We start from the raw sequence: 26,147 nt of genomic DNA on the forward strand, positions 1-26,147 counted from the left end.
ACTCCAAGCATAAAAGTTTTGTAATTATTTAACATACGTTAAATTTTGTTTAGGTAAGTTAGCCAGATATTAAAATTGGCTGCTGAGTGAGATATACACAAAAGCTGTTATGGAGCAAGATGAGTTTTGTTTAAATGATAAAACTCAGGGCAGGGGTGTTAAGTAGTTTGCTCCCTGTCTCCAGGGGAAACTGTTCCTCTAAGATGATTCCCTGTGGTGTGATGACGGTCCCTTGACATTCACACATGAATGTTAAGGATGTTATTGAACACTTCATGAGATGCAGGAGGACAGTAGCATCCATTTCTTGGGACCTCATGGAGGTAGTTGGGAAACTTCATCATTCTATCTTAATTCTAAGGGTATGTGTAATTTGCCATAATTGAGTTTTCCCTACAAATATTTTCCTTATAACCCTGTTGACTAAATTTGATTACCTCCTGTAATAAGAGGAAGATATGATATGCTTGACTTACTAATAGAGCATTTTTCTCATTCTGTTAATAGCAATCAATGTCTGTGTGTAACTAATGCCAAAAAATATCTGTTTAGCCTTATATAGTAGTTCTTTAAAAGTGTAATTAACTCTCAGCTCATCTTTGTAGCTTAACAGAATATTAGAAGCCTAGGATCATCATATACTTTTGATAAAAATTAATTTAAACAAAAAATAATGCTTAAATTATGAGTGCCTAGGAGGAGGGAAGTATAATATTAAACTTAATTTTTATGGCACAAATAATTCTCCAAAATTTAGTATATGCACAAAAGACCTCAGCTTACATTCAGAAAATGTTCTAAGAAAGCCAAAAAGTCATCCTTTGTTTTAAGAATAATTATTATTTCAAGGTAAGTACACATGATTTAAATACTCATTTATATTTTGAGAAGGGGAGAAATGTGATATGATACTTTAAAAGGCTGTTTGTTCCCTTTTCCTACCTGTTCTTCATTATATAGAACAACAAATGGCTTAACAGGGTTTTTTTCTTATCTGTTGCAAGAAATAATGGTTTAATATATGTAGTTTAAAACTAAGAATATTGGTTATGTAGTATATAAAAATAAGAGAAGGTCCAAAACAATCTGAAGGCCAAACAAATGTTTTGGTAGAACTTAAAATTTTAAAGGGCCACCTTGATTTGCCTCTCAACTATCCTGTTTTTATTAGAGGGGATTATTCAGCATCCCTCTGTATATTATTATAATCAGTGACCAAATTTTTCTGTGATGCATAGCTTAGTTTTTAAGAGATTGGGCTCTAAGACTACCTGTATTCTCCTCCTACCTCTTCTAAGTAGCCATGTGGCTTGGGCTAGCTTTTCAACCTCTCTTTGCCTGGTTTCCTCATCTATGTGATGGAAGTACCAACTCCACAAGTTTGTTGAGGGAATAAGTGAACTCAAACATAAAATACTAAGAACATTGCTGAGCTCATAGTAAGCATTCGAATTCAGATCTCTTTATTTCTTGCTTTCCACCCTCCCTGGTTATTAATTTATAATTCATCTGATCTCTCTATTAGGTCCTTGATTCATCTTCCCCTTCTCTGAACTCCACTGTGTATTAATTTAATTTTGACATTTCATACTCTGCCTTTCATTGTTTCTTTACTGTCCCGATAACAAGAAATAACTGATTCTTTTTTATACTACAAAGTGTTTTACAGATTTTAGTATGTGTATATCTGTACATACATGTGTGTACATGCACAAGGGTAGAAGGTCTTTATTGTATTAGAGTCATTATTTGCCTGTCTTTCATAAATTCCCCCTTTTTTTTTTTTGTGGCTGCTAATCCTTGGAATATTTGAGGCTATTTTCTTCCATTGCTTTTTAGAGAGAGCACATAAGGGAAGCAGGATGGAGAAGAGAGAGAGAAAGAGAGAGAGAGAGAGAGAGAGAGAGAGAGAGAGAGAGAGAGAGAGAGAGAGAAACATCACTGTTAAAGACATATCGGTTGCCTTCAACACTCACCCCCCCCTTCCCTCCCGACCAACTGGGGGCAGGGAGCAAACCCAGAACACAGGTACATGCCCTTGAGACTCTTTGGTGCATGGGCCAACGCTAACCACTTAACATTAGATAGGGCCTTTCTTGAGTGTGTTGATGGCAGTATGCTCTCATTCATCTTTGTTATAGTTCATGAAACAATAAATCCTCAAAAAGTGATTGCTCAATATTCTTTGTTTTTATCTCTCCATCTAGTTCAAAAGATTCTGTGTAATAGAAACTGCAATATTATAAATACTACCTTCACTCTTCTCATAGCTCTTAACGTAGTACTATATCATCAGTAGATAAATTAAGACTTCTTAGTGGTTAAACTAAGGTTCACATTTGTAAATTAGAGCTTATTAGGTATTCTTTTTCCATTAACATTAATAATGATTTGTCTCCCTCATTATTTAGGTGCAACAGTATTCGTCAGCAGTATTGGAAATGGAATGTGGTGTCGAGGTATTATCACTGAATTAATTCCAATAGAAAATGAAAATATTAGGAAACGTAGTCCAACTAAATTTTCAGTCGGTGAAGTTGCACTAATACAAATATTCATGGTGGATTTTGGAAATTCTGAAGTCCTAATTGTTGCAGGGTATGCTACTTTATAATTATTGTGTATTCCTGGCCTGCTTGGAAACATTTGTGATTGGGGAGAGTCAATACTAAAGAATAAAGGAAATGCGGAAAGGGTAAAGAGAAGTAATTTATATGTCTTAATTTCCAAAGCATATACTTCCTAAGTTTCCTCTATAATTTGTTTTACTAATTACTAAATTAGTACAGTATTATCATTTATCAGTGTTACTAGACAAGGGAACTTGGAAAAGGAGCTTTTTGATGTATCCAAACTTAAATATTCTTCTTTGGTGCTTCAAAGCAGGGGAATTATGCATAAAAACAGTTCCGTTTTAATTGCAGGATGATTGAGTAAAAATTTTAATCAGTTTTCTATAATTTTATTAATGCATGTTAAAGTGGTATAGCTCATTCTAGATATTAAGAAATGTTTCCCTCAGTGTTCTAGGAAAATAAAACAAACTGAAAATCTTTCTGTAGTAAGGACCAGTATTAACTACAGCATGATCACTAATTACTTAATGGTCATAAATATATATAAATAAATAGATTTTTACTTGGGGCATCATTATCCTCTTAAGTTTAAGTAGATATATGAAAGATAATTCAGGTAAAAGCAATTGAGACTTAATTATATATGTAGCAAAGGTCTCTATACTTAAAAGCTAGATTAGCCCTAACCGGTTTGATTTATTGGATAGAGCATCGGCCTGAAGACTGAAAGGTCTCAGGTTCGATTCCTTTCAAGGGCATGTACTTTGGTTGCAGACACATCCCCAATAGGAGGTGTGCAGGAGGCAACTGATCAATGTTTCTCTCTCATCGATGTTTCTAACTCTATCCCTCTCTCTTCCTCTCTGTAAAAAATCAATAAAATATATTTTATTGCTAGATTAAATCTATATTGTAAGAAAGTATGAACTAGAATATAACTTTCTAGAAGATTTAACCTAAGGATGGTATCCTTAAAAATGCATAACTTTTACTGGGGAAGGCAAGTTTGGGTTTGAAGCATTATTTTCAAAAAATGTTAATGGAATTCTTCCTAGAGTTGGTGATACCCATGTGAAATCAGAACACATTGCTGAGCAACATATTGTACTAAATGACTTATGTCTGGTACTAAGGAAGTCTGAACCATATATTGAAGGGCTGCTGAAAGACTTCCAGCCATTAGCACAGCCATGCTCATTGAAGGACATTGTTCCACAGAATTCAGTAAGTAAAACTGTAATTATGCTTTTTTCTTCAGGGGCTATAGTATTCTAGTTTTAGCTGGGTACTGCCAGTAAGATTGCTGAGTGTAGGTTTTTTGTTCAACTATATATATTTTTACAAAAATCTTTATTGTTCAGATTATTACAAATATTCCTCTTTCCCCCCCCCCTCCATTGCTCCCCTCCACCAGGTTCCCATTCCACCCTCTGCCCTTTCCCCATCCCCCATTGTCCTCATCCATAGGTGCACAGTTTTTGTTCAGTTTCTTCCCATACCCCCCCAACTCCCCTTTTCCCCGAGAATCATCAGTCCACTCCCCTTCCATACCTCTGATTCTATTATATTCACCAGTTAATATTGTTCATCAGATTTTTTAATTCCCTTAAAAAATTCAGGTTTTTAGATTCACTTGTTGATAGTTACGTATTTGTTGTTCATAATTTTTATCTTTATCTTCTTCCTCTTCCTAAAGAAACCTCTTCAGTAATTCATATAATTCTGGTTTAATGGTGATGAACTCTTTTAGTTTTTTTTTATTTGTGAAGCTCTTTATCTGGCCTTTGATCCTGAGTGATAGCTTTGCTGGGTAGAGTAGTTTTGGCTATAACTATTCATCACCTTGAATATTTCTTGCCATTCCCGTCTGGCCTGCATGGTTTCTGTTGAGAAATCAGCTGATAATCGTATAGGTGCTCCTTTATAGGTAACTACCTGCTTTTCTCTTGCTGCTTTTAATATTCTCTCTTTGTCTTTTGCTCTTGGCATTTTAATTATGATGTGTCTTGGTGTGGTCCTCTTTGGATTCCTTTTGTTTGGGGTTCTGTGCGCTTCCTAGACTTGTAAGTCTAATTCTTTCACCAGGTGGGGGAAATTTTCTGTCACTATTTCTTCAAATAGGTTTTCAGTGTCTTGCTCTCTCTCTTCTTCTGGGACCTCCATAATTCTGATGTTGGTTCCCTTGAAGTTGTCCCAGAGGTTTCTTACACCATCTTCACCTTTTTGGATTCTCTTCTCTTCTTGTTTCTGAAGAGGAGTGTCCTCTGGCTCTTTGTGTTCCAAATCTTTGCCTTGATTCTTGCAACCTTCCAGCCTGTTTTTAGGACTCTGTATAATACTTTTTATTTCAAACAATGTATTCTTTATTTCTGGTTGATCCCTTTTTATATCCTCATAGGTCTCGTTTATTTTATTGACCTTTTCTAGGAAATTCTTGAAAAACATTTTAACCGTGGTTTTGAACTCTATATCCAATCTTTTGTTCTCCATCTCTTTCATTTGAGATGTATTTCCTTGTCTTGGCATTTTCGCTGCTTCCCAGAGTTGGTAGGATGGCTTTGTGTGTTTGGTGTCCTATATGGCTCGGTGGGTCAGCCTCCCCAGTTACCTGAGGTAGACACTCTTGGTGCTCCCCTTTGTGGACTCTGTGTACAGCTTTGTTGTAGTTAGTCTTGATTGTTGTTGGTATCCCTGGGAGGAATTTGACCTTCAGGCCAATTGGATGTGGGTATCAGCTGTGTCTACTCTGGGATACCATCTGTATTGGAGACAGTCTTATAGGATCAGACTTGCAAAATTGCAAAAGCCCCTGTGCTTAGCTTGGATGGGGTGGAGTCTCAGGGCTGAGCTGACAATCTTGGCTTCCCATCAGCCCTGCCCTTGTGCACTTGTCTGAGTTTCCACCTGACCTCTGCCTTCCATGGCTCCCCTGAGTTTCTGCCTGACCATCCTGATTCCCTGTGCAAGAGCGTGTGTGACCCAGGGGCTCACCCTGAATTGGGTTGGGTCTCTGTAGTCTGGAGCTTCTTGACTCCTTCTGCTATGGTGAGGCTGCAGCAACCTCCGAGGTCAGACCTCTCTGGGCGCACTCACTCATGTGTGACTGTAGACCCTGCCCGCTGTGGCTCCTGGCTCCCCTTGTCTTCCAGTCTCTGAGTCTCCAGTTGCCTTTCTCTACAGTCCGGACTCCACCGTATGAGCCTGAGACCATGGGGTTTTGGCCAGGGTTGGGGGTCAGTGCAGTTGGAAAGGGTTCAGTGCAATCGGGGACTTCCTTTCCCCTCCCGCCAGCCAGGCATTCGGCCACACTCCTCTCTGCGTGTCTGTCACCCTACCTCAGCACTTTGAGGCTCCCACTTTGATCCATGAGCCTTTCTTCTTTCTCTGAGTATAGGTTTAAGGTACCAATTCTAGTAAATACATTTTATATAATTATCTTATAGTGCCCATGAAAAAGTAGACGAACTTCATTTTCCACAATGGAAATGTTCTTAGTGGGAAATTGAGTTGAATAAGCATATATGAACATAGTGATAGGTGAAATAGCCAAGTAAACTAAGTTTTGCAGTCAAATAAGTGTGGGGAAATAAAATATATTGTGGTTTGTGTTTCTGTACATTTCTTCACTGTTTCTGTAGCACTTTGTTCATTACTCTATTTATAGCCCATATAGCATTCTGCTTTGTATTATTCATTAACTATATGCTCGGTGCACAAAATTTGTGCACAGGGGCAGGGAGGTGGGGGGAGTTCCCTCAACCCGGCCTGCACCCTCTCTAATCTGGGACTCCTCGGGGGATGTCCGATTGCCAACTTAGATCTGATCCTGAACCGGCAGTCGGACATCTCTTGCAATATGGGACAACTGGCTCCTAACCATTCACTTGTCTGCCTGCCTGCATGCCTGATTGCCCCTACCTTGACTTCCTGCCAGCTTTAACACCCCTACCTTGCCCCCCTGCAGGCCTAATTGCACTTAACTTAATCCCTTGCCAGCCTGATCACCCCTAACAACCTCTGCCTTGCCACTGCCAGCCACCACAGCTGCCTGAGCCCAGGCCCTTGCAGCTGCCATGGCTGGCTGAGCCACAGCCTCCCCTCCCGGCCCTAGGCCCTCACAGCCACCATTGTTTTGTCTGGATGGACATCTGGAAGACGTCTGCTTTAATTAGCATATTACTTTTTTATTAGTATAGATATCTGCATATTTCCCAGCAACATTGCAAACTCCTAGGAGATAAGAATGCATGTCAAGTAGTCATATTATTATGAAAAAAGAAGTTTCTCTTTGCTCATCATTGTACTTCAGGCACGTAACTGATCATCTAACACATAGTAGACATTTAGCAGATATTTGAAAGAATGAGTAAATTAATAAAAAACTAGGAGGAAATATAAAAATAATAGACTGGTGTTTTCCTCAAAGTGGTAAAATTGTCCTTTTTTAAGTCTTTTATTCTGAGTAGGCTTTACTTTTATATTCATAAAATCTTTAGAAATATGTTTTATTTTTGTTTTTAAGGAATGTATACTTTTGATCCTTAAAATTTACTTTATGTTTAGCTACTTAAAATTTCAAAATCAACTTTAAAAAACCTTTTTCTAACTGGTAAATATTTTTATTATTTAATAATAATAATAATAAATTATTTTATTATTTAAGTAATGTATACTTCACATATTGCTAGTAATAAGAACTAAGGTAACTGATAACTAGAAATATATTGATTGTATTGCATGGCTTTCATGATACTTCAAAAATTATCTTTTGAATTTTCATCATTTAAGTGGAAAATTCATATGTAATACTGGAGTCTTTTTGAAATATTTATAATCTTCATACTAATATTCAGACATGAAACTAAGTCCTGAAGTGAAGTAGCTATGGAACCTTGAGACAATATTTATAAATCAAAGTATGACCCACAATCCATGCATCCCTAAGACTGTCCTTAGGTTTGTGGCCCCAGCTGCTACTTAATATCTGTGGTTGGCTTAGTGCCTCTGCTCATATTTTCAGACTTTGGTTGTTTTAAAGCTAAATTCAGAATATTTGTATCATTAGAGTTAATTATAATTATGAAGTACATTATAATTTAACTTTTTACACAGAATGAAGCTTGGGGAGAAGAAGCTAAAGTAGAATTTTTGAAAATGGTAAATAACAAGGCTGTTTTAATGAAAGTTTTTAGAGAAGAAGATGGTGTGCTTATTGTAGATCTGCAGAAACCACCAACAAATAAAATAAGCAGTGACATGCCTGTGTCTCTTAGAGATGCATTAGTTTTTATGGAACTGGCCAGGTAAGTAATTTATTAAACCTTAAATATTTTTGAGATAATAGATATAAATTGGAATAGCAGGTTTTACCTTTAAAACTATGGGCCCAAAGTAAACCTCAACATACTCTGTAAGAGGTTAAAAATATTGCTGTCAAGTTTTCTAATTACAATTGCCTGTGAAAACTACATTCACATAATTTGATTTAAGGAAATAGAGAAAGTAAGGTACCTCAAAGTAGAAACTATTTGTAGTTACTGAACATTTTTTATACTCTTGATAAGTTCACAAGCAACTACACTAGGATTTCAATAATTGTAGTTTGACAATTCCTGCCTTCAATATTCTAACCATTCTGTATTTAATATATGGCTCTAGAATCCTATATAATAAAGAGGTAATATGAAAATTAACCCTCACACCCTCACAAGATGACTGCCTACGACCAGGCCAGCAGGTTGGGTAGTGAGGGACAACCAAATGACTGAACAGCAGGCTGCATGGGGCGACCAGGCCAGCAGGGGGAGGGGAGTGGGGAGAATGAGGGGTGACCAGGCCAGCAGGGGTCAGGGGTGGTTGGGGGCAAACCAGGCAGGCAGGCAAGTGAGCAATTAGGAGCCAGTGGTCCAGGATTGTGAGAGGGATGTCTGACTGCCGGCTTAGGCCCAATCTAGGCAGTCAAACATCCCTCAAGGAGTCCCGGATTGGAGAGAGTGCAATGTAGGCTGGGCTGAGGGGACCTCCCCCATGAATGAATTTCGTGCACCGGGCCTCTGGTATGGGTACTATAACTTTCTTTCCTTCTTCATCTCTGATGAATGAAGATGACTGACTAAGTTACCACAGAGATAGTGGAAGATACTTTCTGTCTTGAATGGCTATACAACTCTGGAAGCAAACCAAGTAGGTTCCATTCTGAAAAAATAAGAGTAGAGTCTGGGAGCCAGAAGGAGACATAGAGAGCACACAACTGTCTTCATTGACTGCTACCACAAAGTGGTCACCAATTCAACTAAAAGAGCAGAAACTTAGACTCTGAGTAGAGTTTACAGATCCAGCTCGAAAATGCTCCAACACCAATTTGAAGATTAATTATTGAGTTTTAAGACTTGACTTTTTTTTTTTTAATGCCTATCCAAGGATATTTTTTTCATTGATCTGTAGAGAAAGTGGAACAGCAATTGGGAGGGGAGAGAGTGAGAGAGGCACATCAGTTGGTTGCCTACTTCCAGACCACGGCAGAGATCAAACCTACAACCCATGTATGTGCCCTTGACTGGGAATCAAACCCTCAACCCTTCAATGTGTGGTCTGACACTCTACCCACTGACCAACACTGGCCAGGGATTGACATCTTATTTAACCTGGTTTGATAATTGGAGACAATACCAAGACGTGTTATAAGTTAGAAGAGAGAAATTGGAAAGGGAATGAATACTCTTGGTAGATAAATCAATGTATGTGCAAGTCCTTTCTTCAGTTCAAGTCTCTGAGAGGAGAGACTTCAAGAAAATGGCTCCTGCTTATGTTTTAATTATTCTTTTAATTAGGTTTAGGTCACACTCACCAAGAAGTCATTCTGAAAAAAATGTGATTTTACACTATCATCCACCTATTTTGCCTAAAGAAATGACAGATGTTTCCGTTATGGTTTGTCATATAAATAGTCCTACTGATTTCTATCTTCAATTGGTAAGTATATAGTGTTACTTTGAGACAAATATTTTTGCAAGTTTTAAAGTAGAAATGTATAACAAATTAGTACAAAGTATGAATTTTAGATCAAATAAACTGCTATGAACCTACTATAAATTGTAAGTTTCTTCATGGGTGCAACTTTGCATAAGAAATGCATGTGACTTGGTAAACTGAAGGAGCAAATTAGTGATATGTGGAAGAAAGAGACAGTAAAGGATATATTATGTATAAATGTTTCTTATTACCATCTGAAATCTATAGTTGACTCTTGGACAACATGAAATGCTGATCGTTACCCCTCCTCCGTGCAGTAAAAAATCCGTGCAACTTTTGACTCCCCCAAAAACCTAATTACTAATAAATAACCTACTGTTAATCAGAAACCTTACCAAGAACATAGTCAGTTATCATATTTTGTATGTTTTATATGTTAAATACTGTATTTTACAATAAAATAAGCTAGAAAAAATAAAATGTTACTAAGAAAGTCATAGAGAAAATACATTTAACTATTTATTGGAGAAAAAAATCCACAAATAAGTGGATGCATGCAGTTCAAACCCGTTTGTTCAAGAGTCAACTGTAGGAAAAGCACATAGAGCTGACAAATCAAAATAAAATGATAAAACCTGTTTCTGATCATGTATACCTGAGAATTTATGAATTAGTACTAGGTAATTTTCAGAATTTGAACGCCAAAATAGTTTCATATTAAAGACATGTCAAATTAAATTTTAGATGTGTGACTGGTGGGTTTAGGTAACTACTAACAAGGAGTTCATTGTTATTGATCTCTTTACGTCAGTGCTTTATATGAATAACTCATTCTAAGGGCCATAATGCTATGTGTGAGTTAACTCATTAATCTTCACAACAACCCAATGGGAAAGATGCTATTGTCTTCCTTTAGATGTGGAGCCTAACCAGAAGGATGAAACAACTTGCCTTAGGTCATAGAGCTACAAAGAATAGTCAGGATTGAACTGGGCAGTGCAGCTTCATTCAGAACCTTTCACCTCAAACATTTTACTATGCTATACCACCTTCTTATAGGGGTTGTGAAAATCTCCCTATATGGCACTAAATAGAACTTACATGTATTTCTTCTGTTGAATTTTACTTAATGTCTTTATTATTTTTATTATTTTAAAATCTTTATTGTTCAGATTATTACAGTGGTTTCTCCTCCCCCCTCCCCCCCCGCCATAGCTCCCCTACACATAGTCTCCACTCCACCTTCGCCCTTACCTCTCCCCTCTCCCCCCCCCCTCCTCATCCATAGATATATGATTTTTGTCCATTCTCTTCCTGTACCCCACACACAGACACCGCTTTTCCCCTGAGAATTATCAATCCCTTCCCATTCTATGCCCCTGATTCTATTATATTCACTTCACTTTTAGATTCACTTGTTGATAGATATGTATTTGTTGATCATAATTTTTCTTTACTTTTTTCTTTTCCCTCTTTTTAAAAAACACCTTTTAGCATTTCATATAATACTGGTTTGGTGGTGATGTACTCCTTCAGCTTTTTCTGATCTGTGAAACTCTTTATCTGCCCTTCAATTCTGAATGATAACTTTGCTGAGTAGAGTAATCTTGGTTGTAGGTTCTTGCTATTCATCACTTTGAATATTTCTTGCCACTCCCATCTGGGTTTCATAGTTTCTGTTGAGAAATCAGCTGATAATTGTATGGGTGCTCCCTGGTAGGTAACTGTTTTTTTCTTGCTGCTTGTAAGATTCTCTCTTTGTTTTTTGCTCTTGGCATTTTAATAATGATGTGTCTTGGTGTGGTCCTCTTTGGATTCCTTTTGTTTGGGGTTCTGTGTGCTTCCTGGACTTGTAAGTCTATTTCTTTCACCAGGTGGGGGAAGTTTTCTGTCATTATTTCTTCAAATAGGTTTTCAGTGTCTTGCTCTCTCTCTCTTCTTCTGGGACCCCCATAATTCTTATGTTTGTATGCTTGAAGTTGTCTCAGAGGCTTCTTACACTATCTTCAACTTTCTGGATTCTCTTCTCTTCTTGCTTCTCCAGAGGAGTGTCCTTTGCCTCTTTGTATTCCATATCTTTGACTTGATTTCATCTAGTCTGCTGTTGGATCTCTGTATAATATTTTTTATTACAGTCAGTGTATGTTTAGTTTCTAGTTGGTTTAATTTCTTTTTCATATCCTCTAGGATCTCGTTAAATTTATTGGCCTTTTCTAGGAAATTCTTGAAAAACCTTATAACCGTGGTTTTGAACTCTATATCCAGTCTTTTGTTCTCCTCCCTTTCTTTTGAGATCTCCTTCCTTTCCTCAGCATTTTTGCTGCTTATGCAAAAGCAGCTGTGTGGAGCCTGGGCGGGTTTGTAGAATGTGCGGAGCGGGGCCTCAGGGCGGGATGGAATCTCAGGACGTCACTAGGCTGGGGCATGGCAAACAGTGATGGCTGCTGTCAGCCGTCTCTGACTTTCAGTGTTTCCAAATCCCCGCGCTCCAGCGCAGTAAACAATGATTGCTGCTCGCACCTCTGCAAAAAAGTCACCCTCACTTTCAGACCCGATGGCCAACAGACTAGCTTCTCCCCATAGACGTCTGAGTCCCCTGAGTGAGCCCAGAAACTGGATTTCAAAGTGATCGGGAGCTTGTTTCCCTTCTGGTTGAAAAAGAGCCGTGCGCCCAGTCCCCCGCCACCAGCCTGATTCGTGTGCCTCCGTACCTAGGCTTTTCAGCTTTTCAGCGCTTGTGCTCCTTTCTCTTCAGCCAGCCATCCCGTGGCTTTGGGTGATAGACGTTTTGTCTTTTAGTTGTAGTTTTGAAATTGTTGTGCGAGGTGGCAGATTAGTTGCTCATCTACACCGCCATCTTGGTTTTCCTCTGGTATATTCTTTTTACTACTTAATGTCTTTAAATTGAGGTAAAACATATATAATAAAATTTACCATTTTAAGTGTACAGCTCAGTGCCATTAAGTATATTCCCAATGTTGTTCAGCCATTACCACCATTCCTCTCCAGAGCATCTTGTTCTTCTCAAACAGAAGCTCCATTCCCATTATACAGTAACTCCCCATTCTACTCCACCAGTGTCTGGTAACTTATTCTACTTTCTGTGATTACCTATTCTAGATACCTATAAGTGGAAAACAAACACTGGTTTTCCTTTCGTGTACCTTATTATGTGTACCGTATTTTCCGGCGTATAAGACGACACTGTGTTCTAGTAAAAAGCCTGCTCAGATTGGCCAGAGTCAGAGAGGCGGTCTATTAAAAAAAGAACTGGTGTTGCCTCAGAAGTGGGGGGTAGTCTTATACAGCGAAGATAGGCCTAAACCTATGTTTTAACTGTAAAATTAGGGGGTAGTCTTATACGCCGGAAAATACGGTAGTATATTGTAGCATGTATCAGAATTTCATTCCTTTTTATGGCTGACTAATATTCATTGTATGTATATACCACATTTGTTTATCCATCTCTTGATAAACACTTGGATTGTTTTAACCTTTTGGCTATTTTGATTAATGCTATTGTGAACATGGGTCTGTTTGAGTCTTTCCTATGTAGATAATGAGGAGTGCAATTGCTGGATTATAGTATAATCTGTTTTAATTTTTTTTCAGTATTATTTTTGTACTAATTTCAGGTATACAGCATACTAGACAATCATGTACTTTACAAAGTGGTTCCCCCAGTATATTCCAGTACCCACCTGGCACCATATATAATTTGCATCCCCATGACTCTTTTGTAACTACCAATTTGTCTTCTTAATCTTTTCACCTTTTTCACCCTGTCCCCCAACCCTGCTGCCCTCTGGTAACCATTAGTTTCTTCTCTGTATCTATGAATTTGTTTCTAGTATTTTTTTTCATTTATATAGTTTAGATTCCAATGTAAGTTAAATCATATGGTACTTGTCTTTTTCTGACCAATTTACTTAACATAATACCCTCTAAGTCCATCCATCAGTTGCAAATTGTAAGAGTACATTATTTTTTATGGTCAAGTAATATTCCATTGTATATACTGTATGTATAACAGCTTTTTTATCCTCTCATCTATTGATGGACACTTGGGTTGCTGCAGTGAACATAGTGGTGCACATATTCTTTCAAATTGGTGTTTTGGGTTTCTTCAGCTATATACCAAGAAGTGGGATTGCTAGGTTATAAGATAGCTTGATTTTTAATTTTTTTAAAAATTAGACAGTATGAATCATTCATACTGTTTTCTGTAATGGCTGTACCAGTATTCATTCCCACCTATAATAGTGTACAAGGGTTCCCTTTTTCCACATCCTCGCTAACACTTGTTTGTTGATTTATAGATGATAGCCATTCTGAAAGATATTGTGATTTTAATTTGCATTTCTCTGATATTAGGGATGTGTAACATCTTTTCATATGTCTGTTGGCCATCTGTTTGTCCTCTTTGAAGAAGTGTCTATTCAGGTCCTCTGCCCATTTTTAAATAGGATTATTTGGGGGGTTCTTTGGTGTTGGGATGTATGAGTCCTTTATAGATTTTGGATATTAACCCTTTATCAGATGTGCCATTGGCAAATATGTTCTCCCATTCAGTAGGGACTGCCTTTTTGTTTTGTTGAAAATATCCTTTACTGCAAAAACTTTTTAGTTTGATGTAGTTTCATTTCTTTTATTTCGTTTTCCTTTGCTCAAGGAAATATATCAGAAAAACATTGCTAAGAGAAATTTCAAGAGATCATACTGCCTGTATTTCCTTCTAGGAGTCTCATGAATTCGAGTATTTAAGTCTTTCATCCATTTTGAGTTTATTTTTATATATGTTGTTAGAAGTGGCATCGTTTAATTAAACACCTAGTTTAAATTTTTTTTCATGTGCCTCTTCAATTTTCCCAACACCATTTATTGAATAGACTTTCTTTACCCCATTGTATTTTCTTGACCTCCTTTGTCAAATACTAACTGACCATATTGGTATGGGCTTATTTTTGAGTTCTTTGTTCTGTTCCATTAATCTGTGTGTTTGTTTTTATGCTAGTATTTTAAAAAAAGATATTTTATTGATTTTTTTACTGAGAGGAATAGAGAGGTAGAAACATTGATGAGAGAGAATCATCGATCAGCTGCCTCTTGCACACCCCCCACTGGGGATGTGCCTGCAACCAAGGTACATGCCCTTGACCAGAATCGAACCTGGGACCTTTCAGTCCCCAGGCTGACGCTCTATCCACTGAGCCAAACTGGTTTCGGCTAATGATGTTTTTATTACTAGAGCCTTGTAGTATAGTTTGATATCAGGTAGCTTGATACCTCCAACTTTGTTCTTATTTATTAAGATTTCTGAGGCTATTCAGGATCTTTTGTGGTTCTATATAAATTTTTGGATTATTTGTTCTAGTTCTGTTAGTATTTTGATAGGAATTACGCTGTAGCTATAGATTGCTTTAGGTAAAATGGACATTTAAAAAAAATTTTTTTTTTAATTTTAGAGAGAAGGGAGAGGGATAGAGAGATAGAAACATTGATGGGAGAGTAACATCAATCAGCTGCCTCCTGCATTTCACCCACTGGGGATTGAGCCCACAACCCAGGCATATGCTCTGACTGATAATTGACCCATGACCTCCTGCTTCATAAGTTCACACTCAACCACTTAGCCACACTGGCCAGGCTGGACATTTTAATGAGGCTAATTCTTTATATCCATGAACATGGTATATGCTTCACTTATTTGTATACTCTTCAGTTTCTTCCTTTAGTGTATAAATTTGAAAGTACTGGGTTTTACCTCTTTGATTAATACCTAGGTATTTTTAAATCTATTAAATTTATTGGGGTGATATTGGTTAGTAAGATCAGATATGTTTCAAGTGTACATTCTGTGATAAAAGATCTGTATATTGCACTGTGTGCTCACCACCTAAAGTCAAACCATCTTCCGGTCATCATATATTAGGCCCCCCCAATATTAGGTCCCTCCCTTCTGACAATCATCATACTGCTGTTTGTGTGCAGGCGTTTCAGTTTCATACCTCACATGTGAAATTATATGGTTCTTAGCTTTTATTTTTTTTAATTGATTTTTTACAGAGAGGAAGAGAGAGGGATAGTTAAAATCATCAATGAGAGAGAATCATCCATCAGCTGAGAGAAAATCATCTATCAGCTGCCTCTTGCACACCCCCTACTGGGGATGTGCCCTCAACCAAGGTACATGCTCTTGACCAGAATCGAACCCGGGACCTTTCAGTCCGCAAGCCAACGCTCTATCCACTGAGTCAAACCGGTTTGGGCAGTTCCTAGCTTTTTTTGACTAACTTATGTCAGCATAATATTCTCAGGGTTCATCCATGTTGCAAATGGCAGTATTTCATCTTTTTTTATTTTAATTTTTTAGTTTTTTAAGTATATTTTATTGATTTTATGGAGAGTAAGGGAGAGGAATAGAGATTTAGAAACATCGATGAGAAAGAAACACCAATCAGCTGCCTCCTGCATGCTACATACTAGGGATGTATGTACCCGCAACCAAGGTATATGCCCTTGTTCAGAATCGACTGAGCCAAACCAGTTAGGGCTATTTCGTCTTTTTTTTAAAACAAGTAGCATTCCATTGTGTATATGTACTGCATCTTCTTTATCCAATTCTTTGGTTGTCTCCATATCTTGGACACTGTGAATAATGCTGCAATGAACATAGGGGGAGATTCTCTCCCTCCCTCCCCCCGCAATGCATGAAATTCGTGCAAGAGTAGGCTTTCCTTCCCCCGGATTCCCTCTGGCACCTGGGACCCAGGCTTGCCTCACAGCCCTGGTTTCATCCAGAAGGTTGTCTAGTTAGCATATTACACTTTTATTATTATAGATATTTTTTATTTTTTCAGGTATATATCCAGGAGATGGATTGCTGGGTCCTGTGGTAATTCCATTCTTGTTTTATTGATATTTACAGAGAGGAAGTGAGAGAGAGACAAAGACGGAGAAAAATTGGTAGATTGCCTCCTGCACATGCCCCAACTGGGGATGGAACCCATAACCTGGATTCTAACCAGCCATCTTTTGGTGTATGGGATGATATTCCAGCCAATTGATCATACCAGCCAGGGCTGATAACCCTATTCTTAATTCTTTGATGAACTGCCAGACTGTCTTCTATAGTGGCTGTACCAGTCAACATTCCAACCAGCAGTGAATTAGGGCTCCCTTTTCTCCACAACCTCTCCAACACTTGTTATTACTTGGCTTTTTGATAACAGCCCTTCTAACAGGTATGAAGTGGTATCTCATTGTAGTTTTAATATGCATTTCCATAATTGCTAGTAAGGTTGAACTTCTCTTTATATATATGTTGGCTGTTTGCATGTCTTCATGGGAGAGGTGTCGTTCATTCTCTGCCCATCTTTTAATTGGATTGTTTGTTTGATAAATGTTGAATTTTATGAGTTCTTTTTATATATTGGATATTAAACCTATGTTGTGGCTTTTGTCGAAATTATCTGCTCATATACATGTGGTTTTATAGCTGGGCTCTCAATTCTGTTTCATTGATCTCTGTTTCTGTTTTTCTGCCAATAACATGTAGCTCTATAATATAATTTGAAGTCAGGTAGTATGATACCTTCATGTGTTCCAGTTTGCTTCCTGAAGATTTTTCATTAAAAAGAAAACAGTAGAATTTATTTAACATGTATTGATTATTAAATGCCAGCTGCTAGGGTACAGATAATACTTCTTTTATGAAAATTATAGCCTCTGGAAAGACACATTGTAAATAAATAGTATACATGAAAATATATTCAAATGTTATAAGGTGAATAAAGGTGGGGAGGGCTCCATTAGTCAAATGAAAATCACAGGACAAAGCAGAAAAAAGACAAGAGGAGGACCACTAAGAACTAATCTAATGAGGTAGAGATGAAGTCTGGGGACAGAAAAATGGGAAAAGATTATATAGGGCCTTGGAAACCCTCTAGAAAACTTGAGAATAAAACAAAGCAATTGATAGCCAAGGAAGTAGTGTATGTTTAAAATGAGTTTAATAACAGGAATCATCTCTTTTGTCTATAGTGAGAATTTACTCTTTCTCCTGTGGCTGAAGAATTTTGCAAATGAGGAAAAAGGCAGTGAAAGAAACTTGTAGAAATTTGGCACATGTGTCCCTAGTTCCCATGGGGTTTTGGTTTTAGTTTGTTTTTTAAATATATCTGTATTGATTTCAGAGAGGAAGGAGGAGGGAGATAAAATAGAAACATCAATGATGAGAGAGAATCATTGATTGGCTGCCTCCTGCATGCTCCACACTGGGGATCAAGCTCACAACCTGGGCATGTGCCCTGACTCAGAATCGAACCATGATTTTCTGGTTCATAGGTCAATGCTCAACCACTGAGCTACACTAGCAGGGTGCCCAAGGGTTTTGCTTATGTACTAAACTGAAAGTATAAGTGGAGAGAAAGGGAATCCAAAGTGCTACTTTTAAATTTAAGTTAAGAATAAAAACGAAAAGCATCTTATCATATTGTTGAATTTGGAACAAAATGTAATAAAATTTTTAGCTTTTTTTCTGAGCCCTAAGTGCATGTGATTAAGGTATATTTTATTATGCAATTAGTAGGGCTAAATATTTCTTACATTTGAAGTATTACTGAATAATCCCATGAATGCAAAGTAATAGAGAAACCCTTGGAAAATTTTGAAAAAGATTTTTTTTCCTGACTTTACCTCAACATGGTTATCAGACCACTTTTCTAGATCTCACTGCCTGACATTTTCCAGTTCTACTCCAACAAACTAAATAAATAGAATCACTTTAAGAAACAGAGTTTTATTAATTAAAATTGATTTTTTCTTAATATTTGACTTATTTATTATCTCTCATTCTGCCTACCCAAAAAGGTCTTATATTTGCATATAATAACAGGGATTATCAAAAATTAAAAACAAAGCATTGAATAATAGCTGCCTATATCATTGAATAGGTCATGAAAAATAATTTTTATTTGAATGAATTTATGTTTTACAAATGAGGGCAAAGTTGAATGTAAAATTCTAGAGTATTTTTTTATTTTTAAAATCCTTATTGTTGAAATGTTACATATGCTCCTTATCTCCCCCATTTAACTCTTGGCCTAATGTATTTCCACTTTGGAGAAGTATCTATTTAGATCCTTTTCCAATTTCTTAATTGGGTTGTTTGTCTTCATTTTGTTAAGTTGTATAAGTTCCCTATATATTTTGGATATTATTGAATATATCATTGGCAAATACATTCTCCCATGCAATGGGCTCTCTTATCATTTTGTTGATGGTTTCTTCTGCTGTGCAGAAACTTTTTATTTTAATATAGTCTTATTTGTTTATTTTCTCTCTTGTTTCCTTTGCCCTAGGACTGTGGTCGGCAAACTGCAGCTCTCGAGCCACATGCAGCTCTTTGGCCCCTTGAGTGTGGCTCTTCCACAAAATACCACGGCCTAGGCAAATCTATTTTGAAGAATTGGCATTAGAAGAAGTTTAAGTTTTAAAAAGTTGGCTCTCAAAAGAAATTTCAATCGTTGTACTGTTGATATTTGGCTCTGTTGACTGAGTTTGCCGACCACTGCCCTAAGAATGTATTGGTAAACATATTGCTGTAAGACATGTCTGAGATGTTGGTGCCTATGGTTTCTTCTAAGATTTTTTATGGTTTCACGACTTAACATTTAAGTTGCTGTTTTTTTTTGTTTTTGTTTTTTTGTGTTTTTTTTTTAATCAATTCTGAGTTTATTTTTGTGTATGATATAAGTTGGTGGTCTACTTTAGTTTTTTGCATGTACCTGTCCAATTTTCCCAACACCATTTATTGAAGAGATTGTCTTAACTCAATTGTATGCTCTTGTCTCCTTTGTCAAATATTAATTGAGCATAATGGATTTGGTCAATTTCGGGGTTCTCTGTTTTGTTCCATTGATCTAAATTCCCATTCTTGTGCCAGTACCAGGCTGTTTTGAGTGGTGGTTTTGTAGTATAACTTGATATCTGGTATTGTGATTCCTCCAAATCTGTTCTTTTTTTTTCTCTCTCTCAGAATTCCTGCTACTATGTAGGGTCTTTTTGGGTGCCATACAAATTTTGCAGTGTTTGTTTTAGATCTGTGAAATATGCTGTTGGTAATTTATAAGGATTGCATTGCATCTATAGGTTGCTTTGGGTTGTATGAGTATTTTAATGGTGTTGATTCTACCAATCGATGAATATAGTATATTCTTCTACCTGTTTATATCTTCCTTTATATCTTATAAACATCCTGTAGTTTTCTGAGTACAGGTCTTTTACTTCCACATGGTTAAATTTATTCCTAAGTACCTTAATTTTTATTTTCTTTTGCAATGGTAAAAGGGATTTTTATTCTAGTTTCTCTTCTTTCTGAGAGTTCATTATTGGTGTTCATAAATCTTACTAATTTTATATTCTGCTATGTTGCCAAATTCATTAAATCTAGTAATTTTATTATGGAATCTTTAGGGGTTTCTATGTATAATATTATGTCATCTGCAAATAATAAGGGTTTTACATCCCCCTTTCCAATTTGGATGCCTTTTATTTCTTCTTCTTGTCTGATCGCTATAGCTAGGACTTCCAGTACTATTTATTTATATAAAAGGCTAAGTACCATCCGACTGGTAGCTGTGATGTGCAGTGACCACCAGGGGGCAGACACTCAATGCAGAAGTTACCAAGCTGCAGTGACTTGGCAGCCGTGGTTCTTGGGTGACTCATCCTGGAACTAGAGAGGAGGGAGCCCGATTCTGGGGTATGTCACCCAAGAACCACTGTCTTGCAATCTGGAACCTGTTAGGTACTTAGGTGCTAACCACTATCAGGCACTCTCTTTGGCTTTCAGTAACCTGATTGAAGCTCCAAGCGATTCATTGATCCCCTGCTTGAGTCTGTCTCCACATACCTTGGCTGTAAGCAGAAGGGGCTAATCTGCTCTCTAAAGTAGGGTGTTAGCCACACAGGGTCCAGGCTTGGGTCAGCAAACTTCCCCTGGTTCCCTGGGCTCTACCTTTGCCTGATCATCAGCTATCAGTTTTATTCACTCAAAAATCTGCTTCTGAAAGGTTTTAGGTGGAAGAGGTGCTCTTTAGCTTTCAGGGAATATGGTGGGTGTGTTTTCCTGTCCCAGAGCTACTCTTCCACCAGTGACCAAAATATTACTCTGCCCTTGGCTGGACAGATCCTTGTATGGAGACCCGCGGGGACAGTTGGGAACCTGGAGTTTTTATCAGTCTGGTTTCCAGAATAGCTGGACAGAAGGCCCCTCCTCCAATCCAGTCACTGAGGGCTCCTGGAAACTCTTCAGACCCCTTTAAGTTTGGCCTCTGCTTTTGTTTCCTCTGCAAAATTTAAAATACAGAGTGTAGGATGCAGGGCTCCTGAAGATAAGCCTGAGGCTACTGGGTGTGGCTAGCTCTTTTTAGGAAAAACGGCCGTTTTGATTTGGATGAATGATCAAATGTAGGACTCCTAGATATTGCTTTTCTTCTTCTCTCTGCCCTGTCTCCCACTCTAGCCTCTCCTCAGGCACCTTTAGTCTGCACCTCTGACCCTGCACAAAAACCTCGGGTTAGTAGTTGCAAATGAAAACTTCTATGCTCTGGAATTAGAAAAAATTAAACTAAACAAAACTATAGCTTTCTCTCCAACTGGCTCTGATCTTCAGACTCCAGATTCCTAGGCAGCCAGTAGCCCTGTCACCTTTCCTGGCTAAATGTTATATGGGCTGCAGTTTCAGCTCTGGTGATCCTAGCTGTGGAGCCCAGCTTGGGCTCTGGGCCTCTATCTTCTGAGGGAAAAGACTCTCCTATAGCCCTGAGCTCCCTCATCTCTCTGCTGCCCTGCCACCCCTGGAAGCTGGGTCAGCTCCTCTCATGACCTCACCCTTCCTCCTGGTCTCCAGGTGTTTTCTGTCCTACCTTGATATAAGTCTCCTCCTCAGCTGGATCTAAGTTTGTAATTCCAGATGAATGTTTTTCAATTTAGTTATATTTCCAGTCTGACCCTGGGATGAGGTATACAACAGATCTGCCTATTTGGCAGCCATTTTTTTTTCTGAGATGCTTCCCTGCCTTGGTTATTCATGGTATTTGATGGGCTCCTTCTCTGTCTAAGCATCTATATATTGGCATTTCTTTAACATATCTCTATGAAGAGGTCTTTACTATTTCCCAGTATGTGGGGCTGAATCACAGTTTTTTAGCTCTGAAATCTTGTAGCTGATCTCCATGGCTGCCATCAATTGGCTGCACCAATTGAGGGTGGGGTTTGTTTTTACCTTTTGGTAATGGTGACCCAGACTTCCACTGGATGTCTCCCTTCCTCCCTGCCTCTCCCCTTCCCCCACATGCCCCAACCAGGGGTCAGTCACAGAGGGAAATAGCAATTCTGCAATAATCATTCTCAATTTGCAAAGAATGTGCTCCTCAACCTGACACCAAGGGCAGTTTTGGGAGTCTAAGGTACAGGCTCTGTGGCTTTGTTTCTTTTTTCTTTTTCTTTTTCTTTTTTTTTTCCGAAAAATTGATCATACAGCAGTGGACAGCCCTGGGAGAATCCCTGTGCTGTGCTCTTTTCCTAGTCTCTTGACTAGCTCAGTTGTTCCCACTGCTCACTCCTGCTGGAGTGCCCACTGAGACTGATTCTCCCAGCTATGGGAATCACCTGCTATAGCCAGCTGCAGGTCTGCGTCCATGGCCAGTCTGAGCTCTCCACCCTTCTTTCCTCCCCTGTTCCCTTTTGCCCATCTTTAAATGCTTTAACGCACAGATATCTCAGGCTTGCCTGTATGTCAAGCAGAGAATCATTTCTTGAGTTACAGCTGGTCAACTTGTTGACATTTCAGTGGGAGATATAAGGGGATCGCTCAGAACATAGCCATTCTCATATTTTCTTTTTTTTTTTTTAATGCAGTTTTAAAGGGGATTGTTTTCTTAATTTCCCTTTCTGATAGTTCATTTTGGTGTATAAAAATGCAACTGATTTACTGAATATTTATTTTGTATCTTGCTACTTTACTAAATTCATTTATCAGTCCTAGTAGCAATTTTGGTGGAACTTTCAGGGTTCTTTATGGATTATCTGTAAATAATGACATTTTTACTTCTTCCTTTCCAATTTGGATGTCTCTATTTCTTCTTTTTGTCTGATTGCAGTGGCTAGGACTTCCAGTACTATTCTGTGTAAGAGTGGTGAAAGTGGACATTTGCCTTGTTTCTTATCTTAAAAGAAACACTTTTAATTTTTCCCTGTTCAGTATGATGTTAGCTGTGGGTTTGTCATATATGGCTTTTAAATATTAAGGTATGTTTCCTATAGTCCCACTTGGCTGTGAGTTTTTATCACAAGTGCATACAAGATTTCTTCAAATGCTTTTTCTACATCTGTTAATATGATCATATGAGTTTTACCTTTCATTTTGTTTAAGTGGTATGTTATGTTAATTGATGTGTAGTTATTGTACCAACTTTTCATCCAAGGAATAAATCACACTCAATCTTGGTGTATGATTTTTTAATGTACTGCTGAATATACTTTGCTAATAATTTTGTTGAGTATTTTTGCATATATGTTCATCAGGTATATGCTCTTTTAATTTTCTTTACTTATAGTCTCACTAGAGGCCTGTTGCATAAAGATTTGTGCAATAGGCCTTCCTTCCCTTGGCTGCCAGCACTGGTTTTCTCTAGCACCCGGGACCCAGGCCTTCGCTCTGGCTACCGCCTTACGATTTCACTCCAGCCGGAGTCTACAATCTTCACTCTGGCTGGAGTCTGGAGTCTTCACTCTGGCCAGAGTGCCTCTCCTGTAGCTCCCTCTCCCCTCATAGCAGGCGTCCCCCCAGCTGGGCTCGGGTGAATTTGCATACTCCTGATTGGCTGATGGGCGTCATGGAGGTATGATAAATTTACATATTTCTCTTTTATTAGTGTAGTTTATTCTGTTTTGGTATTTTAATGCTGTCCTCATAAAATGAGCTTTGATATCTTCCCTCCTCTTGAATTTTTTGGAATAGTTTGAGAAGGATAGACATTAGTTTTTAAAATGTTTGGTAAAATCCAACTGTGAAACCATCAGGACTTTTGTTTGTTTGGAGTGCTTTTTTTTTTTTTTATAACTGCTTTAATTTCATTGATTTTAATCAGTCTGTTCAGATATTCTATCTCTTCTTGATTCAATCTTGGAAAAGTATATGTTTATAGGAATTTATTCATTCTTCCAAATTGTACTGTTTGTTGGCATATAATAACTGGAGGCCCAGTGCACAAAATTCATGTATGGGTGCAGTTTCTAAAACTGGCCAGCAACCAAAGCACAAGCATCTGGCGTGGAAGGGCAGGTCCCAGCTGACCTCTGGGATCCTGGGCCCCACGTCGTCGTGTCCCCCCCCTCCCCCCCCCCCCCCCCGCCTGAGTCATCAGGCCCCACCCATTTCCCTCAGCACCTGGTTACCATCTGCAGGGCAATCAGCAGGGCAGTCAGGCCCTGCTCGCACCTGCCTTGGCCTGGCATGGCCTGCTCACTTACTCCACCATCCTGCCATAGTCACGCTCTTATTGGGGCCCATCAGGGCCAGCAGCTCCTCCACTGCCTCCCGCTGCCAGTGCTGCATCGCTGATGCCCATCATGTTCTGTGCTGCCCCCTGGTGGTCAGTGCACATCATAGCAAGCAATTGAACTCCCAGTCAAAGGTACAATTTGCATATTAGGCGTTTATTATATAGGATGTTTTCCTTATTTTATTTTTTTTATTGTTTGAAACATTACAAATAGTGGTACATATGTCTCCTTTTCCTCCCCTACTTTGACCTCCCCCCAGCCTCCTCTACACCCCCTGCATATGCCTTCACCTGCCCTCCCCATGTTTTGTATCCATTGGTTATGTTTACATGCATGCATACAAGTCCTTCGGTTGATCTCTTAATACCGCCCCCCCAACCTTTTTTGCCTTCCCACTATAGTTTGACAGTCTCTTCAATGGTTCTTATCTCTATAACTATTTTTCCCCATTTCTTTTCTTTGAAAAATCTTGCAACTGCAGACTAGAAATAAACATATAATAACAAAAAACATTTGAGTTCCAATTTCAATGTCCAACAGTTCTGAGAAACAGAAGACTGTTTTAGGTTCATTTCATGTTAAGCAATTTTACCATGAGATGCACTACCAATAGAAATTTTAGTTAATACTTTAGGAACAGCTTTTTGTCCAGTACACTTAAATTTTCTTGGATGTTCACTAATTTCTATTAACCAATTTAAATTATCCTAAAAACTTGATTACTATTTTACTGTCAAATTTAATACTCTAGCAACAATCTTAGTTTACCCTGTAAATATTAGTGGAAAAGATTATTTGCATTCTTGAGTAGGCCCTGAGCATTCCTGGTGCTATGCTGGATTTAGATATAGGGCAGCTGCTGTTGGCCAAGTCTCCATCTGAGCTGAGCCAAGTCTCTGTCTGTTACCTGGGTCTCCATATGAGCTGGGCAGGGGAAGCGAAGCAGCCATGGGGGCAGGAGACCTCCCTCTAAAGGGGTGAAGGTTCAGGTCCCTGCAAGGTTGGGGGGGGTGAGGGTCTGTGCTCCACCTCTGTTGATCTCCATGTTCTCTCCTGATGGCTCCTCTGTAACTGTGCCTGTCTTAGGTTGTTCCTTCCCTGAGGAATCTTACCCATCTTTAGCTAACCAGCCATCCTCTGAGGCTTGACCTCTGATTTGAGGTTCAGTTCTGTTTCCTTGGTAGCCTATGCCCCCATGGCCTCCCCGCCCAGCTCCTGTTTTGGGATCCCCTCGCCTGTTGGCAGGCCTCAGCACTGATCACATATCTCACAGGACTCAGGTTTCTTCTCTAGGGAGGGCCCAGCTCACACCATTGGGCGAGAAACAGATCCATGGTACCAGCCACAACAAGGTTTCAACCTCAGCATGAACAGAAAGCTCAGGCAACAGCTGTGGACAATTGGATTGTAAATGGAGGGTCTCTCTTGGCCAAAAGGGCAAGAAGGGACAATATGGAATGCTCCAGTGCCTTCCCAGTGCCTTAATTCCTTCTGAAAGGGATTAAATCCTTTCATGTCCTTTTTTAAATTGCTGCCAAACATTCAGAAAATTAGTTTGTAAGTTTTTTGGGGGAGTAATAATATGCTGTTGTAAAATATAAGAAATTGTAATGACTGTAGGATAATATTATGTAAGGATATTCTTTGCTCTGGGCCCTGGCAATTCAATTTCAAACTGGCTGTCAATTTCTTTTTGTAACTTTATATAAACTTTGCCAGGGAGGCAAACACACAAATTATTTACTATAGTTCAAGAGGCCAAATATATTGACGTTCAGTTACAATCCTTATGACTTTTAAGAAAACCTCTCTTTATTTCCTTCCATGATAATTTTCAGGCTACAGAGAGTTTCATTTAAAAATCTTTGTCAGGCCGAAACCGGTTTGGCTCAGTGGATAGAGCGTCAGCTTGGGGACTGAAAGGTCCCGGGTTCGATTCCGGTCGGGGGCATGTACCTTGGTTGCGGGCATATCCCTGGTGGGGCGTGTGCAAGAGGCAGCTGATCGATGACTCTCTCTCATCGATGT

The 26,147-nt window shown here is 38.6% G+C and overlaps 1 protein-coding gene across 1 annotated transcript in view; it reads left to right on the forward strand.

Moving 5' to 3' along the window:
* The window catches only part of RNF17 (ring finger protein 17), a gene marked incomplete at its 5' end in the record, with an annotated part of 167,235 nt that overhangs the window by 52,716 nt on the left and 88,372 nt on the right, over window positions 1-26,147 (forward strand). The window contains 4 exons of the mRNA XM_084878524.1: window positions 2,412-2,598; window positions 3,632-3,800; window positions 7,689-7,879; window positions 9,407-9,548. Of these exons, the coding sequence (XP_084734650.1) occupies window positions 2,412-2,598; window positions 3,632-3,800; window positions 7,689-7,879; window positions 9,407-9,548 (689 nt within the window). The remainder of the gene's footprint in view (window positions 1-2,411; window positions 2,599-3,631; window positions 3,801-7,688; window positions 7,880-9,406; window positions 9,549-26,147) is intronic.

This window comes from Pipistrellus hanaki, assembly GCF_964339955.1.
Source record: "Pipistrellus hanaki genome assembly, chromosome: 3".
NCBI lineage: Eukaryota > Metazoa > Chordata > Mammalia > Chiroptera > Vespertilionidae > Pipistrellus > Pipistrellus hanaki.